The sequence below is a fragment of the Erpetoichthys calabaricus genome, chromosome 18 (genome assembly GCF_900747795.2).
Source record: "Erpetoichthys calabaricus chromosome 18, fErpCal1.3, whole genome shotgun sequence".
Taxonomy (NCBI): Eukaryota; Metazoa; Chordata; class Cladistia; order Polypteriformes; family Polypteridae; genus Erpetoichthys; species Erpetoichthys calabaricus.
Genome location: NC_041411.2, coordinates 43,878,965 through 43,891,960, shown reverse-complemented (window position 1 = coordinate 43,891,960; position 12,996 = coordinate 43,878,965). Strand labels below are relative to the sequence as shown.

Sequence of the window (12,996 nt, the reverse complement as noted above, 5' to 3'; positions counted from 1 at the left end):
CACAAACATTTGTAGGACTTAAATACACTGCATATATCATTTCAACAGGTGGCACATGATAAGCATGTGCAGTAATAAAACGAACTGTATTTGTTTTTTCAGCAGACAGCGCATCCCAAACATTTGTAGTAAAAAAGTGCGCTGCATCTGCCATTCTAACAGATGCCGCATCTCAAATATTTGTAGTAATAAACTGCATGGCATTATTCATTCCAACTGACATTTTGTCAGAATGGCTTTGGTGTGATTGGTCAGTTTGGCTTTGCCAACCCCACTGAAAGGGGAAATTTGAGTCTCAGACACACGAGGAAGAGTAAAGGTGTAGGAGGCATGCTGAGAGTCTTCTTCAATGATGGGATGTATAAATGTGGACAGAAGGTGAGCAAGGCACCTGGAAATGACAGAGTTTGAGAAGCAGGCTTTACAGGGAGGCATTCTAGTGATGGAGTACTGGTCAAATGAAGTTCAGGAGCATGAGGATGCAGAGGAAAGGTGCTGAAGGTACACGTGGGGCAAATAGTTTTAAATGTATGCTATTACCTGTAACATGGCTAGTCCTTATATAACACCATTTGTAAATTAGGTATTTATATTTTATATCTCCTATGGGAAAGATAGCCATTGAAATAAAGAATAATAATTACTGCTCTCATCTCTGAGGGGCATGGTGCTTAATAAAGCAACGCTTAAATCTCAGATTGGAGGGAAAAGTAAAAGAGCTAGTGTGCTCTGCTAATGAGCTTCTCTTGAACTCAACAGAATATTGATATATCTATGGCAGTAGTACATATTTAAAAATATTTATTAAAAGAAAACATGAGCATATGGCTTTTAATGTGTGGAAAGTTTAATGCCTGAATAAAGCCATCCTCCAAGCAAAATTTATGAGAATGTGATTTTTATCAGATCTGGAATGTTTTCTTGGCACCGTGACAGTCAAGTGGTTTATGAACAAACGCTGAAACACAGAAGAAGAAATCTGTCATTGCAGCAGACGGGTCATTCATCATTCTGCCGCCCAGGTCAGTGTCAAAGTGCAAGGCAGTGAATGAGGCCAAGAGGGTTACACAGGGGAGGTCATTAATTAGTGGCCCTGAATAATGACCACGGGTTAAGAGGCAGGCCTGATCAGGTGTCATTAGAAGTCATGGATGTAAGGAATCAGAAATAAAGAAGAAAGGCGAGAGACATTTTAAAGGGTTTGTAGCATATCTTCTGTGCAAGGGAACAGCTGTAATATTAACAAGGGTAAAAGTGAGGGTTTGGTGTGCTCGGTGGGTCTGAAGAAGTATTTGCTAACAATGAGATATACGTTTGTGCATGTCAAGACTGATTTTTATTGTATTGGCCAATAACTGTCCTGATTGCTCCTGTTGTCTCTTTCCTGTTTAGCATGTGTAATACGGTAGGCGAACCTGACTTGTAGATTTATACACCCTCCTCTTCCCCTGGTCTAAGATGTTTCCCCAAACTATTGTGAATACCATAGTGGATGGTCAGGCCGATTCCTTTACGTGGCCATGGTGGAAGTTCAGTATGGATGGAGGCGCAACCCTGTAGAGATGGGGCTTGGGTCTTGTCCCAGTCAGAGAAGGGCAATGGACAGATTCAGGGGCATATTCTATCTAGCGCAGTTCATCCCCCTGTGTGAGAGGTGGCAGTGTTCTTTTGGAGTAGGTTCAGCTTGGACACCTACAGGGCTACCTGGAATATGTCATGCAAAAGGATGGCCCTGTTGGGGTCTTTGGGTGCCATCAAAGGGAGCTGTGGGAAGTGGCATAACACTATAGCACCAGGATACTTCCAGGTCCCACATAAAAGGAGCAGTTCTGCCTCCTCCAGGCGTGTCAGAGTCGGGAGATAGTGGGCAACACCACAACAGAGGTGTGAAAGGAGACGGAGAAGGAGCATTCTACTGAATGGTAGTGATGGACTCATCTTAAAGCCTGAGAACGTGTCTGTGTGTTATAAACACCTTTATCATTAACCCTAAACTGTGTTTTGTGGAGTTGTGTCTGGTGTATGGGGCTCAGTGGCACCCCTTGTGGTCAGACCACATAGTGCAAAATAAGACGAGACTGGTTTGAACTTTAAGGACTTTTCAGGTTTTTTTTTTCACATTTGTGGTATGTATTAATTTGACAGAGGAACTTGTGCTCTTAAATTTATGTTTTCTAAATAAAGTGCCTACCCCAGAAGCTTACAATTGCAGCTTGGGGACAATGGATTACAATGAAATAAATGACCTAAAATGTGACAAATGCATAGTAATGCCACCTCAGTTGGTCACGCACCGGGGGATGCCAAAGCCCAGCTCTGTCCTCCCACCACCATACTTTGGCATCCATAGGTCGACCCTCAAAGCACTTTAGCTGCTCCTGCTTCCCTGGATGCTCAGCAGGAGTGCCTTGCCACCTCCAGACCACCATGTCTCCTGACTTCTACACTGACTCGCACTTCTGGTCTTCTCCTTCTCTTACTTTTTGTCAAATTCTCTTGATCTCTCCATTATCCTCTCTGTCCTACTCAGATCTACCATACAGATCTACTATATAGACATTGTGGGTGCAGGTGCTTTGCATAATGAGAGAGTGTAAATGAAACAATTGTTTGCATGTGAATGTGCGATTAGCCAATTTCCCCATTAAACACTATAGGGCTGTACACCTCTACAGCGGCCTGCAGCAGCACTCACTAGCCTGAGACACGCTGTTTTTATTTGAAACTGCCGCGGACCCCTGACATGCTTTACCACATCCCTTTTATCTCAGTTTCAGCATATATGCCTTCTGTACTTCTGAGTTCTGCTTATCTCACCAAAACAAAGCTGGAAGTGACTTAATTTTCTTCATGGATTCTTTGCATCTTTTCGGAGGAGGGATTCACATTCACTTCTCTGTTCATAGCAACTGGTATTCATGCAGACAGCCTGTACAACAGAAGCTACGATGCCAACCTGAAGTGCTGGAGTAGAATATCACAAAGCTGCCTGCTGCCACCGTTCTCCCTTCTTCCAGCTGGAAAACTGTATAGGACCACTAGCACTCTGACCATATTCAGGCACAGTTTGTATTCACAGGTTGAAAGGTTGCTAAACAGTCAGATATAATGACAAAAAATCTAAGAAATGATAAATCTTAAAATAACATAACGTCTTCACGTTGAAAAAGTAATCGATACCACCCCGTCTCCATTTACACCTGCAGTTCAGAGGGCACACTTCTACGTTCGCCATCGAAGGCCTGCTTCTTCTAGGAGAGCACTATAAAGATGCAGGAATTCATTACAGACCTGCGGAGCTCCAATTCAGAAGAATCTTGCTTTTGCTTACAGAATCCTCCATATTTCTGTATGCTAGTGTGTCTTTTCTTCTCAAAACATTACCATTAATTAGGGTTACTGTAGTGGTATCGACAACCCTTCATTCTGACTCTTAATGGTGTATGTATGTATGTACAGGATATATTGTGACAGAGCTGACAAGTTTCATCAGCTTAAGGATGACATCAGTATTGACCTGACATTCCATCATTCAAATGAAGAGCTTCAGCATCAGTTCTGGGGGCCATAAAAATGACAAGCCTGTGTAGCAGGAGAACGGGCATCCTGGCTGGATTGAAGGATAGTTCACCAGTGGGATGACTGAAGTGAATTGGCCAAGGAAATAATTTTATGGATTTAATGGACGGACGGACAGAGAAAAGCCGTAGGTCGGGTGCAGTTCCATCCCCCATACATTAATTTGCAGTGGTCCTCATATGTTAACCCAATCAGGACACCTGCAGTGGTGCTTGGGACTTGGAGCCTGGAAGGGGTCCCTGGGGATCGATAGAGGTTTAGGTCGGGGGGACCTCCCTTTTTTTTTTTCTGTGCTTCCACAGGGACACAGCATGTCATCAGAGGCATTTCCGGGTCCGACTTAAAAGGAGTCCACTGCCTCACTTCATTTGAGTCAGTGGGCCACACTCAGAAGAGGTGGTAAGGAGGAAGAATTGCATACTTTGTATCGTTTTGTGGCTGATTACTGGAGAGAGGATTGTGAGAAGTACCTTGAGAGAACAAAAATCCTTTATTTTATTCTAATAATGTGTGGTGTATTGCTGTGTCTTGGGTTTGGGGCTCAGTGGCTCTCCCTTGTGGTCACCCTTGCCAAAATCACACAAGTTTCTACTTTGTGCAGCAACAGGGAGCACTCTTTCTACAGACAGAAATTTCTGAATATATAAAGTCAAACTCTAAAAATATAAAGCAGTGTCTGAATATATAAAGTCAAAGTCCGAATATAGTCCATCCACATATCACTGTTCTGCAAACTCAAGAATCTGGCCAGAAGTTTCTGACTACCTGGTGTGGAATATAACCCGACCACAGACAGACACCATGACATAAGTTCCAAAAACACACGCTTTTAATTCTCTTCTTCAGGTACAGCACAACACAGTGCACAGATCACCCACAAATATTGCTCAGTCCCTTCTTCTTTTCCCTTTCTCTTCCTCTGTCTTTCCTTTCTTCTTATTCCACTCCACTCTCGCAAGCTCTGTCCTCCCCCTCCTGACTCCGGCTCCCAGAATGGAGTGAGGCGCCCTCTTTTATATCATACCCGGAAGTATTCCTGGAAGTACTTTCCGGCAGTGCTGCATGGACACCCAAAAGTACTTCAGGTGCCTTTGGACCTTCTTCTGGCAGCATTTCCGAGTGTGGCTGAAGTAGTGCCGTCCAGGACTTCTCAAGTGACCAAGCGCCCCCTGGAGATAACCACGGGCCCCAACAGGGCTGAGCTTCTAAACTTTAGGCCCATGTTCCCAACATATTCAAAGGGGTTTGTCCTCTCGTGTTCCAGGGGAGGTGTTGTCCCCAATCTATCATCTTCCCCAGTCCTTCTGTCTTCGGGACGTCCAGGTCAGGGAGCTTCCCCGGTGGTCTATCACACTAGTTACACTTGTAAGGGTAATGGGAGCGAAAGTTAGTTGTTCAGGAACCACATGCCATGATGAAGAATGGACTGTAGGAACTAAAAAGAGAGGAATAAACTCACTGCTGGGGTTATGTCACCATGTTACAACTGCATGGATGTAGACGTGCTCTTGCTGTCTTTCTAACAGGATTATCTATGTCGTTCTTTTGTTTAGATCCTCAAGTCTGATATGCTGCCCTGGATGGAAACCACAAGGGGATGAGTGCATTATGCGTAAGTATGAAAGCATGCCTAAACCTGTGGGCAAGGAAGACTAGGTCTTACCAATTGATCGATCAATTGATTGATTACTTGCCCACCTCTTTACCTTCTCAACAGAATAAAGTTTGATCGACAGATAGCTTCAAGCTAGAAGATTTTAGGCTGTGATTTAAATAATTTAAGTGATTTATGCTTCTAATTGTTGGGCTTGAAAGGTGAAATGCTTCAAGAAGGTGCGCCAGATGAGTGGGCACACTTACATGCTTGTAATACAGGAGGGCTTTTATTCTTTTTAAATGGCTGAGTTGCTCAGAGGATCCTTATCCTTAACCTTAAATAACTGGAGAAAAATCACTCTCTGCTTGAAGGCTGTCACATTATGAGTTCCAGGCAGCAGAGAATGTAGTTTTTAGACAAATGGGACTCTGGATTATGTATTTTGTTTTATTGTTCATTGATAAAGGTTATAATTATGTTCTGGAATGCGAAGGCTCATCTGAACTGTTGTATGCAGTACTGAGCTCCATTTTGTATTGTTAGCAAGTAGTGATGAGTGGAACGGCCAGCTTTTTATTTTTTGTTTATTAATTTTATTGTAATCATTCATACAAATCAATCAATTTTTATAAATAATAAGATTGAAGAAAAAAAAAAACAAGTCGAACCCCGCCCCTGAGAGAGAGAGCATGGCCAACAGAGTAAAACATAAGGCTTGTAGACATACCTAAATTTATGAGTTTAATAGACCAGTAGAGATGCATGGAGAGGAAAAAGAGATGCAGAGATAATTGCTTCCTCTGTGCTTTAAGAGCTTATTCTAAAATTTTATTGATTATATCCTGCCAGGTTTTTAAAAAAATTCTGTACAGAACCTCTAACTGTATATTTGATTTTTCCAATTTCAAATAGTATAAAAACATCAGTTACCCACTGACTTAAAAGAGGAGAGTTAGGATTCTTCCAGTTTAGCCAAATAAATCTGCGTGCCAAAAGTGTAGTGAATGCAATCACAGTTTGTTTGTCCTTCTCCAATTAAAAACCATCTGGAAGAACACCAAAACACAGCTGTTAATGAGTTAGGAGGGATTGTGATACCAAGGCTGTCTGAAAGGCACTTAAAAATTTTGGTCCAAATGATGTTAATTTGGTGCAGGCCCAAAACATGTGACCCAGTGAGGCTGGGACTTGATTGCAGCGTTCACAGGTTGGATCTTGCCCTGGAAACATTTTGGACAGTTTTAGGCGAGAGAGATGTGCTCGATATATAATTTTGAGTTGAATAATTGTATGCTTTGCGCATATGGAGCTCGAGTGAAGTCTCTGCATTGCTGTTTTCCATTCCTTTTCTGATATATTGATTAAGAGATCTTTTTCCCATTGTCCTCTTGGATCTTTGAAAGGGAGGGACTGTAAAATACTTTTTTATATTGCAGAGATGGTGTCTAAGTCCTTGAAATTGAGCAATATTTTTTCCAGCGTGGATGAGGGTGCAACATGAGGAAAATCGGGCAGGTTCTGTTTAACAAAGTTCCTAATTTGAAGATAGTGAAAGAAATGTGTAGCTGGAAAGGTAAATTTGGAATGTAATTGTTCGTAGGATGCAAAGATGTTGTCTATATAAAGATATCTGAGCATTTTAATCCCAAATCTTTTCCAGATATTAAAAACTGCATATGTTTGTGAAGGTTGAAAGAGGTGGTTCTCTTGCAGAGGTGCCACAGATAAAACCTTCTCCATCTTAAAATGCTTTCTACATTGTTTCCATATTCTGAGTGAGTGAAGCACAATTGGGTTATTAGTATATTGCCGATAACTTGCATTTATTGGGGCACAAAGCAGGGAATATAAAGAAGTACTGCAGGATTTTATTTCTATTGTGGACCAGACCTGTGTGTGTTCATCTGTTTGTGTCCAGGTTTTTATAGTTTGTATGTTTGCTGTCCAGTAATAAAACTGAAAGTTAGGTAGAGCCATACCACCTTCTGCCTTAGGTCTTTGTAGGGTCACTCTTTTGATACGTGGATGTTTTGAGTTCCAAATAAATGTGGATATGGTTGAATCTAATTGCTTAAAAAATATTTATTGATATATATTGGGATGTTTTGAAAAAAAAAGAAGCTTAGGAAGGTTATTCATTTTAACAACGTTTTAAAAAGTTTTTCATGGTTGCAACAATAAAGACTTCACGGTTTATCTCTGTTCTGTGCAGCAGCTGTGTAACGCACATAACACATCTGTAAAATCAATTATGTTTGGTGCTCTTATTCACACCATCAAACTTCCCAATTTGTGATGCAAATTTTTTAATGTAAATCCAGTAAGCACAAAAAACACGTTTAGGAATCATTAAAAAAAGTGACATTGTAACCATAGAAAACAAGCACAACCCCCCCCAATGGCACCTGAACCCCCGAAATGTCCTGTAAAAAGGACTCCATACAGAATTAAAAACTACCGATACCTGTGCAGACCAGTGAGACTGACACGGCGAGCCCCAGCGGAGTAAAGGAGTAAGAGAAGCGGAAAATTAAGGATTAAGATTAGTGGTGGGATGTGGACCCCTCACCAGCCAGCTCCGAACCAAATGCACAGCAGCTTGCAGTTCCCTACACTGGAGCCTGGTGGTCTGCTGATCTCGCAGTTCAAGAAAGGTAAGTTTGAAGAAAAAGGAGTACTGAGATGGTGCTCAGAAAGAATAACCTCTGCTGGATAGAAGTCAAGGTAAGAGAAGAGAGGCCCAGGAGAAGAAATACAAGAAGAAAAAGGGGAATATTAACAGAAAAGGAATATTAGAGCAGTGCATTATTTACATGCTGTAAATTTGACACACACCAAAGCACACCATCAGGCACATTACTAGGTCTTCTCCACAGGAAAACACAGTACACGGAAAGCCACCACACTCCATTACCTAACTAAGGATGTGGAAACTTTCAGTGTTATTTATTTATTTATTTTTACTAGTGGTCTTTATTTAAATATTTAATTGAGAGACGGACAGATGCTGGATTCATGCGTGAAAACACGTCCCCTGTCTTTCTTCCAGTGTGAATGACAGACATTTTCACTGTGAGTTTTCACTACAATTTCAGTTCTGGGTGAATAATTTCCACTCATCACTGTTAGGGGGCTCATCAGCTAAGCTGCGACTGGACTGCTTCCTCTTCCTCTTCATCTTGTCTCACTTCTCTGTAAGGTTTGCGTTTTATAGGTTTTGTGTGATTTATTTTATAGTCAATTGCCTTTCCTGACGCCAGTCCCATTCCATTTGTGGCAGTGTGAATGTTAGACAGCATTATCACAGATATATCAAAAGTCTCTGGTGGCGCTCTGTTTAGAGATAAAGGCCGTCATAGCAGGCTAATTTACTAGGCTGCAATCAATCAGCTAAAAATACAACAGTAGTGCTGAAAGATGGATATTATAATGGCCGACTTGTTGTGAAAGGCGTATGTATGGTGACCCAACGGACTTAACTCATATCACCAAAAAACAAGATGATATGGTTGCAGTAGACCAATGAACACAAACACCAGATGATTAGAAGACTGGAAACACATTGCTTGACTTGATAAGACCCAGGTCCTGCTGATTTACACTGATGATGGCAAAAGCTGCATAGCTCCAAGGTCCCTTCCTACAATGTGTGAACAAATACAGGGCTGTGGTGCTGCCCAAGTCAGGTGAAGTGTGGCTTTATGGCACCAACTGAGCAACGTGTGAATGCTGTGGGGAGTCTGAGCTTTATTGCCAATGAAGTGCATACTTTTCATGCCAGCAGTGTACTCATCTGTGAATGGGCTTTTTTCACCCTGCTTCACGGATGGGAAAGTCTTCCTCTTACTCACACCTGCAGATCTTCTGCTCTGGGGCCTCTTAATGATAACTGTGAAATCAGCTACCGAAGCGAACCCAAAACCCATTAGATATGTGACAGCTCCTCTTCTGTACAGGCCAGGTTGAGCAGTTTTCCTTGCTAACTCTTGAAGTGACCCACATTCAACGTCAGTGCTTTCTCACCCTGTTTCCACCCTGCTTGGATTTGCTGTGCTTGCTAACTCAATTTGAGACCGCCTGAAAATCATTATGTACTGACTAAGGGTTTTCTTCCAGTGACTGGTGGTCACATGTAGAGACACAGGTGGCAGCCTTCCTAGCTCTCCCCAGTACATCTTTATTGTTGCCATCAGCAAGATTGTGATCATAATTGGCAAAGTGGGCATCATACTAACCAAACATGACAGGAAATGTTTTTTTTTAATAGAAATCTTAATTTTAAGTATTAAATGACAGGGAGATGCATGTGGAATTAAAGATTATAATTGCTTCCAGACAGGACCTAAACATTTTTCCTCTGTGAAAGTCAATTTGTTTTGCAAAATGAAACATGGAGTTTTACTGCAAATTCAATCTTATGCAAATTGTTTGGCTCTGGTCTGCTCTTATTTCTTCCCTTGCAGTCATCTGTACTGGTGGTCCAGTTTGTAGGAAATGCCCACAGTTTTAAGAAAAAAAGTAGTATAGTTGTCTTTCTATTTCCAAATGATTATTGGAATTACTATTGGACTTGATCCTGCAATCTTATGTTGACCCAGGAGTACTAAAATGGAACACTACATTTGCTTTCTTTCATCATCTCACATGCAGCTACTCTAACACCATTTCTGGGGGTGATACTATAGATCATCTACCAATAATGGCTGTATATGATAGGGAGGGAATATCACCATTATATATAACCTGGTGACTATTTTATTTTATAATGAATTCTTTCCCACAGATTGTCTAAGATCCTTTTAAAAACTGTGTGGTCTGATATTGGCCTTTTGGTCTTTCATCAATCTAGCTCTGGATAGAAGTGCTTGTGCTGACTCTTTTTGTACAGCTTCAGATGTGAGTCAGGAGGCGGCTCTCGACAAGAAGCTAGTCCATCACAGAGCTCACTTCCACTGTCTTGGACTAACTGACCAAGCACTGAAGAGTTCCAAAGCCCGTAGTCCCAAACACTCCCAACTAGAGGGGGAATCTCACCATCAGACCCCAGCTAGAAATAAAGACAAGCACCAAATCTTTATAAAATAATAGATTTATTCTTCACAAAAAGGATGCCAATCACAATGAAGCACAAATGGCAAAATGGAATTGCCTGTAACAAAGGCAATACAAGCTGAACAAAGTCCCAGTACAGAATTGCAAAGGCAAGGTCAGTAAGAGAGCAGAAAGTCAAAAATTCATGATAGATAGATAGATAGATAGATAGATAGATAGATAGATAGATAGATAGATAGATAGATAGATAGATAGATAGATAGATAGATAGATAGATAGATAGATAGATAGATAGATAGATAGATAGATAGATAGATAGATAGATAGATAGATACTTTATTAATCCCAAGGGGAAATTCACATACTCCAGCAGCAGCAGCATGCTGATAAAGAACAATATTAAATTAAAGAGTGATAACAATGCAGGTATACAGACAGACAATAACTTTGATAATGTTAACATTTACCCCCCCCCCCCCCCCCCCCCCCGGGTGGAATTGAAGAGTCGCATAGTGTGGGGGAGGAACGATCTCCTCAGTCTGTCAGTGGAGCAGGACATTGACAGCAGTCTGTCGCTGAAGCTGCTCCTCTGTCTGGAGATGACACTGTTTAGTGGATGCAGTGGATTCTCCATGATTGACAGGGGTCTGCTCAGCGCCCGTCGCTCTGCCACAGATGTCAAACTGTCCAGCTCCATGCCAACAATAGAGCCTGCCTTCCTCACCAGTTTGTCCAGGTGTAAGGCGTCTCTTCTTTATGCTGCCTCCCCAGCACACCACCATGTAGAAGAGGGCACTCGCCACAACCGTCTGATAGAACATGTGCAGCATCTTATTGCAGATGTTGAAGGACACCAGCCTTCTAAGGAAGTATAGTCTGCTCTGTCCTTTCTTACAGAGAGCATCAGTATTAGCAGTCCAGTCCAATTTATCATCCAGCTGCACTCCCAGGTATTTATAGGTCTGTACCCTCTGCACACAGTCACCTTTGATGATCACGGGGTCCATGAAGGGCCTGGTCATCCTAAAATCCACCACCAGCTCCTTAGTTTTGCTGGTGTTCAGGTGTAGGTGGTTTGAGTAGCACCATTTAACAAAGTCCTTGATATGGTTCCTATACTCCTCCTCTTGCCCACACCTGATGCAGCCCACGATAGCAGTGTCGTCTGCGAACTTTTGCACGTGGCAGGACTCCGAGTTGTATTGGAAGTCCTATGTATATAGGCTGAACAGGACCGGAGAAAGTACAGTCCCCTGCGGCGCTCCTGTGTTGCTGACCACAATGTCAGACCTGCAGTTCCCGAGACGCACATACTGAGGTCTGTCTTTAAGATAGTCCACGATCCATGCCATTAGGTATGAATCTACTCCCATCTCTGGCAGCTTGTCCCTAAGGAGCAGAGGTTGGATGGTGTTGAAGGCGCTTGAGAAGTCCAGAAACATAATTCTTACAGCACCACTGCCTCTGTCCAAGTGGGAGAGGGATCGGTGTAGCATATAGATGATAGAATCCTCCGCTCCCACCTTCTCCTGGTATGCGAACTGCAGAGGGTCGAGGGCGTGACGGACCTGTGGCCTCAGGTGGTGAAGCAGCAGCCGCTCCATGGTTTTCATCACATGCGACATCAGAGCAACAGGCCGGAAGTCGTTCAGCTCACTAGGACATGATACTTTTGGGATTGGGGTGATGCAAGATGTTTTCCAAAGCCTCGGGACTCTCCCCTGTTCCAGGCTCAGGTTGAAGATGCGCTGTAGAGGACTCCCCGGCTCCAACGCACAGGCCTTCAGCAGTCGTGGCGATACTCCATCTGGACCCACTGCTTTGCTGGCACAAAGTCTCCTCAGCTCTCTGCTTACTTGGGCTGCTGTAATTGTGGGTCGGGGGAAACTCTATCCTATGCTGGTATCAGCAGAAGGATGGGTGGAGGGTGCAGTACTCTGAGGTGAGAGTGAGAGTGGGTTAGGGTGGTCAAACCTGTTAAAGTTGTTCATCTGGTTTGCTCTGTCCACATCTCTCTCGATGGTGGTACCCCGCTTCGAGCTGCAGCCAGTGATGATCTTCATCCCATCCCACACTTCCTTCATGCTGTTATTCTGCAACTTCTGCTCCAGCTTTCTCTTGTACTGCTCCTTCGCCGCCCTGAGCTGGACTCGGAGTTCCTTCTGCACGCGCTTAAGCTCATGCTGATCACTGTCTTTAAAAGCCCTTTTCTTCTGGTTCAAAAGGCCCTTGATGTCACTTGTAATCCATGGCTTGTTGTTAGCATAACAGCGTAATGTTCTTACTGGAACTACAATGTCCATACAGAAGTTGACATAGTCAGTAGTGCAGTCGACAACCTCCTTAATGTCTTCACTATGTGATCCTTGCAGGATATCCCAATCTGTAGTTCCAAAGCGTTCTCTCAGAGCCTTCTCTGCCTCCGGGGACCACTTCCTGAATGAGTGTGTGGTTGTAGGTAGGACCCTCACTTTTGGTTTGTAGTGAGGCTGAAGCAGAACCAGGTTATGATCTGCTTTCCCAAGCGCAGGCAGCAGGGTGGAGCTGTATGCGTCTTTAACGTTTGCATACAGTAGATCAATTGTCCTATTTCCCCAGGTGTTGCAATCCACATACTGGGAGAAGGCAGATAATGTTTTGTCCAGCGTTACATGGTTGAAGTCTCCAGCGATTAGCACAAGTGCCTCAGGGTGCTGTGTTTGCAGTTTCGCAACATCAGAATGGATGATGTCACTCACTATCTCCACGTCCGCCCGAGGAGGGATGTA

At 43.0% G+C, this 12,996-nt stretch overlaps 1 protein-coding gene across 1 annotated transcript in view; it reads left to right on the top strand.

The window, feature by feature from the left end:
* The window catches only part of scarf2 (scavenger receptor class F, member 2), an 88,646-nt gene that overhangs the window by 31,427 nt on the left and 44,223 nt on the right, over nucleotides 1–12,996 (top strand). The window contains exon 2 of the mRNA XM_051921347.1: nucleotides 5,133–5,191. Within this exon, the coding sequence (XP_051777307.1) occupies nucleotides 5,133–5,191 (59 nt within the window). The remainder of the gene's footprint in view (nucleotides 1–5,132; nucleotides 5,192–12,996) is intronic.